Consider the following 6,308-nt stretch of genomic DNA (forward strand, 5'->3'; position numbering starts at 1 on the left):
ACCTCTGTAGATATCGACGAGTGCCAGGAGCTTCCGGGTCTCTGCCAGGGTGGCAACTGTGTCAACACCTTCGGTAGCTTCCAGTGCGAGTGCCCGGCAGGGTACTACCTCAACGTGGAGACTCGCATATGCGAAGGTAAGAACCTCCGGGTTGTTCCTGCAGTCGGAGGCTTACTCACCTTTTTCTAACCGCGAAGACATCGACGAATGCACCGCCCACATCGGCATCTGTGGGCCCGGCACCTGCTACAACACCTTGGGGAACTACACCTGCGTGTGCCCGCCCGAGTACATGCAGGTCAACGGCGGCAACAACTGCATGGGTAACGTGACGCACCTCCTCGCACCTGTTTCCGTTCGTATGGGAGCTGCGACGGTGACGGCCTTGTGCGTTACAGACATGAGGAAGAGCGTCTGCTACCGCAACTTCAACGACACGTGCGAGAACGAGCTGTCCTTCAACATGACCAAGAAGATGTGCTGCTGTGCCTACAACGTGGGCAAGGCTTGGAACAAGCCGTGCGAGGCCTGTCCTACACCTGCTACCTGTGAGTGGTACAGGCTATCAAGTGTATGATTTGTTTAACTTTCTATAAAGCGGAATGTCCACAACACACGTCATAATACAGTGAGGGTGAGTCCACAACACACGTCATAATACAGTGAGGGTGAGTCCACAACACACGTCATAATAAAGTGTGAGGGTGAGTCCACAACACACGTCATAATAAAGTGTGAGGGTGAGTCCACAACACATGTCATAATAAAGTGTGATGGTGAGTCCACAACACGAAATAATAATTTTCTCCAGCATAGATAATAATAAATAGGTTAGTGTTGTTCATAAATACCACTGTGGGAAAAATAGAAAAACAACTCCGATAAAAAAAAATACTTCAGCCCTAAATTCAGATTTATTTTTCTTGTAATTTGTTTTATTTATTCTGGTAATTATGATTGTATTCACCTAAAACCATACCATTGTTCTCTAATAATATTTCTACATTATTCTAGGAATATAAAAGTAAAATTAAAAAAAATGTTATTCAATCACACCTATATATATATGTATATATACATACATATATGTATATATATATATATACATATATATATATATATATATATATATATATATATATATATATATATATATATATATATATATATATATATATATATATATATATATATATATATATATATATATATATATATATATATATATATGTATATATACATATATGTATGTATATATATAAATATATATATATATATATATATATATATATATATATATATATATATATATATATATATATATATATATATATATATATATATATATATATATATATATATACATAATAAAGTGTGAGGGTGAGTCCACAACACACGTCATAATAAAGTGTGAGTCTGAGTCCACAACACAAAATAATAATTTTCTCCAGCATAGATAATAATAAATAGGTTAGTGTTGTTCATAAATACCACTGTGGGGAAAATAGAATAACAACTCCGATAAAAAAAATACTTCAGCCCTAAATTCAGATTTATTTTTCTTGTAATTTGTTTTATTTATTCTGGTAATTATGATTTTATTCACCTAAAACCATACCATTGTTCTCTAATAATATTTCTACATTATTCTAGGAATATAAAAGTAAAATTAAAAAAATTGTTATTCAATCACACCTCAAAATTCAGATTTTTTTTTTTCTTGTAATATCCTAAAATTATGACTTTATTCGCCTAAAATCTGAAGTTTTTTTTCCTTGTATGCACATTCAGTCTCCAAGGAAGAAACAAAAGTGTCCGCATCATTCGTCATGAGCATATATATATATATATATATATATATATATATATATATATATATATATATATATATATATATATATATATATATATATATATATATATATATATATATACATATATATATACATATATGTATGTATATATGCATACATACAGTCAAAAAGGTTGGAGACCCCTAGTACAGGCTATCAAGTGTCTGATTTATGTAACTTTCTATAAAGCGGAATGTGTATGTTGCGTCCTACAAAGTGTTTATACTGTAAGTATTGTACGTATTACACACCAGCTGTTTAAAATGTAACTTTACTTTCATTGCAATTAAAAAGTACAACAAAATGAGTTTTCAGTACAGAAGAAGAGACATACAATATCCAGTTCCGGGGGGTGTACAGAACAGGAAGTTCTTATGGGGTTGGGTGGAGTTAGGGGGCTCAGTTTGAGACCACAAAAAAACATTCATTTTAGTTGTAGTTTTCATTACCAAGTTTGTTGAAATTGCCATGTCAAATTGCTCTCGCTAATAGTAGCCTGTCTATGGCAAGTCCAATGTAAATTAGCACCAAGCTAAGACGTTTTGTTTGTGTTTCAGCCCAGTACCAGTTGCTGTGTGGTAACCAAGCGCCCGGCTTCATCATCGACATCCACACCGGCAAGCCCGTGGGTAAGAGCCTCACCTTGTGGCATCACATTGTGCACACTCCACTTGTCAAATGATGTGTTCATCACAAAGATTATTATCCAGGCTTTGGTAAGGCTGATGACTTAATATACTGCAAAAGAAGGGACTGATATGTAAAAATGAATTTAAAAACAATTATACAGTGCTAAAATGAATAAATTCTAACCAAGTTAATAAATAATAATAATATACATGCTTTTTAAAAAAAAGTGCAAATGAAAATGTAGTCGTATTTTTTGCGCTTGAGAAACTTCTCTTATGACTTATAAGCTCCAGCCTTGTTCTCTTTGTTTGAGTTTGTCATTACCGCCACAAGTGGTGGAAAAGTGTATTACAACTGAGTCACGCTGCGGCCCAATGGCGACCACAGCTGAGAAACTGATGTTTTTGACGGCCTTTAGGGGGCGCTTGATCTACGGATAACAAACACTGCTGTGTAAGTTTAAAATATGTTAAAATGTCGCTGTTTGACATTTGATAAATTCACTCAATAATAATGTCATTTAGAATCTTGTTTTATTTTTTTAAGAAAAATAAAATTTTAAGAATATATTTTTTTCTTAAGGAAAAACATTTAAAAAAACAAAAACAAAAGTTAATTCGACAAATTAATTAAGAAAATAAGTTAATAAGACAAATATATATGTTTTCTTAATCATTTTGTCTTAGTAACTTTTTTTCTTCATTTATTTGTCTTATTAACTTTTTTCCTTTATTAATTTGTCCTATTAATTAAAAAAAAAAAGTTTTAAAGTTAATTTGTCTTATTAACTTAAAAAAGTTAATAAGAAAAATTAATTAAGAAAAATTAAGAAAAACTTTTTTTTTTAAATTAATTTGTCTTATTACATTTTTTTTCTTAATTAATTTGTCTTAACTTAAAAAATTTTTTTTTAACTTAATTTGTCTTATTAACTTAAAAAATTTAATAAGACAAAGTAGTTCAGAAAAAAAATATTGTTTTTGTTAATTAATTTGTCATAACTTTTAAAAAAATAACTTTTTCAAGTTAATTTGTCTTATTAACTTAAAAAAGTTCATAAGACAAATGTATTAAGAAAAATAAATTTCTTTTTTTCTTAATTAATTTGTCTTATTAACTCTTTTAAGACAAATTTATTATAAAAAAAATATATTTTTTTTTTCTTAATTAATTCATCTTATTAATTTTAAGTTAATAAGACAAATTAACTTGAAAAGTTAATTGACAAAAAATGATTTTCAAGGTAAAAAATGATTTTCAAGGTAAAAGTTGATTTTCAAGGTAAAAGTTGATTTTCAAGACAAAACATGATTTTCAAGGTAAAAGTTGATTTTCAAGGTAAAAAATGATTTTCAAGGTAAAAGTTGATTTTCAACGTAAAAAATTATTTTCAAGGTAAAAGTTGATTTTGAAGACAAATTATTTTCAAGACACATTATTTTCAAAACCAAAAAATTATTTTCAAGACAAAAAAATTATTTTCAAGACAAAAAAATTATTTTCAAGACAAAACATGATTTTCAAGGTCGAAGTTGATTTTCAAGATAAAAAATGATTTTCAAGGTAAAAGTTGATTTTCAAGACAAAAAATTATTTTCAAGGTAAAAGTTGATTTTCAAGACGAAAAATTATTTTCAAGACAAAAAAATGATTTTGAAGGTAAAAGTTGATTTTGAAGGTAAAAGTTGATTTTCAAGGTAAAAAATGATTTTCATGGTTAAACTTAATTTTCAAGACAAAAAATTATTTTCAACGTAAAAGTTTATTTTCAAGGTAAAAGTTGATTTTCAAGGTTTAAGTTGATTTTCAAGACAACAAATTATTTTCAAGGTAAAAAATGCTTTTCAAGGTAAAAGTTGATTCTCAAGACAAAAAATTATTTTTTAAGGTAAAAGTTGATTTTCAAGACAAAACATGATTTTCAAGGTAAAAGTTGATTTTCAACGTAAAAAATTATTTTCAAGGTAAAAGTTGATTTTCAACGTAAAAAATTATTTTCAAGGTAAAAGTTGATTTTGAAGACAAAATATTTTCAAGGTAAAAGTTGATTTTGAAGACAAATTATTTTCAAGACACATTATTTTCAAGACCAAAAAATTATTTTCAAGACAAAAAAATTATTTTCAAGACAAAAAAATTATTTTCAAGACAAAACATGATTTTCAAGGTAAAAGTTGATTTTCAAGACAAAAAATGATTTTCAAGGTAAAAGTTGATTTTCAAGACAAAAAAGACAAATTATTTTCAAGACAAAAAAATTATTTTCAAGGTAAAAGTTGATTTTGAAGGTAAAAGTTGATTTTCAAGGTAAGAAATGATTTTCATGGTTAAAGTTAATTTTCAAGACAAAAAAATTATTTTCAAGACAAAAAAATTATTTTCAAGACAAAACATGATTTTCAAGGTCAAAGTTGATTTTCAAGATAAAAAATGATTTTCAAGGTAAAAGTTGATTTTCAAGACAAAAAATTATTTTCAAGGTAAAAGTTGATTTTCAAGACGAAAAATTATTTTCAAGACAAAAAAATGATTTTGAAGGTAAAAGTTGATTTTGAAGGTAAAAGTTGATTTTGAAGGTAAAAAATGATTTTCATGGTTAAACTTAATTTTCAAGACAAAAAATTATTTTCAAGGTAAAAGTTTATTTTCAAGGTAAAAGTTGATTTTCAAGGTTTAAGTTGATTTTCAAGACAACAAATTATTTTCAAGGTAAAAAATGCTTTTCAAGGTAAAAGTTGATTCTCAAGACAAAAAATTATTTTCAAGGTAAAAGTTGATTTTCAAGACAAAACATGATTTTCAAGGTAAAAGTTGATTTTCAACGTAAAAAATTATTTTCAAGGTAAAAGTTGATTTTCAACGTAAAAAATTATTTTCAAGGTAAAAGTTGATTTTGAAGACAAAATATTTTCAAGGTAAAAGTTGATTTTGAAGACAAATTATTTTCAAGACACATTATTTTCAAGACCAAAAAATTATTTTCAAGACAAAAAAATTATTTTCAAGACAAAAAAATTATTTTCAAGACAAAACATGATTTTCAAGGTAAAAGTTGATTTTCAAGACAAAAAATGATTTTCAAGGTAAAAGTTGATTTTCAAGACAAAAAAGACAAATTATTTTCAAGACAAAAAAATGATTTTCAAGGTAAAAGTTGATTTTGAAGGTAAAAGTTGATTTTCAAGGTAAAAAATGATTTTCATGGTTAAAGTTAATTTTCAAGACAAAAAATTATTTTCAAGGTAAAAGTTGATTTTCAAGGTAAAAGTTGATTTTCAAGGTTTAAGTTGATTTTCAAGACAACAAATTATTTTCAAGGTAAAAAATGATTTTCAAGGTAAAAGTTGATTTTCAAGACAAAAAAGACAAATTATTTTCAAGACAAAAAAATGATTTTCAAGGTAAAAGTTGATTTTGAAGGTAAAAGTTGATTTTCAAGGTAAAAAATGATTTTCATGGTTAAAGTTAATTTTCAAGACAAAAAATTATTTTCAAGGTAAAAGTTGATTTTCAAGGTAAAAGTTGATTTTCAAGGTTTAAGTTGATTTTCAAGACAACAAATTATTTTCAAGGTAAAAAATGATTTTCAAGGTAAAAGTTGATTCTCAAGACAAAAAATTATTTTCAAGGTAAAAGTTGATTTTCAAGACAAAACATGATTTTCAAGGTAAAAGTTGATTTTCAACGTAAAAAATTATTTTCAAGGTAAAAGTTGATTTTCAACGTAAAAAATTATTTTCAAGGTAAAAGTCGATTTTGAAGACAAATTATTTTCAAGGTAAAAGTTGATTTTGAAGACAAATTATTTTCAAGACACATTATTTT

The 6,308-nt window shown here is 27.2% G+C and overlaps 1 protein-coding gene across 1 annotated transcript in view; it reads left to right on the plus strand.

Moving 5' to 3' along the window:
- Positions 1–6,308, plus strand: part of LOC133635049 (fibrillin-2-like) — a 209,583-nt gene that overhangs the window by 158,646 nt on the left and 44,629 nt on the right. The window contains exons 39-42 of the mRNA XM_062027781.1: positions 11–136; positions 198–323; positions 399–548; positions 2,411–2,482. Coding sequence (XP_061883765.1) covers positions 11–136; positions 198–323; positions 399–548; positions 2,411–2,482 — 474 coding nt within the window. The remainder of the gene's footprint in view (positions 1–10; positions 137–197; positions 324–398; positions 549–2,410; positions 2,483–6,308) is intronic.

Source organism: Entelurus aequoreus, linkage group LG19 (genome assembly GCF_033978785.1).
Source record: "Entelurus aequoreus isolate RoL-2023_Sb linkage group LG19, RoL_Eaeq_v1.1, whole genome shotgun sequence".
Taxonomy (NCBI): domain Eukaryota; kingdom Metazoa; phylum Chordata; class Actinopteri; order Syngnathiformes; family Syngnathidae; genus Entelurus; species Entelurus aequoreus.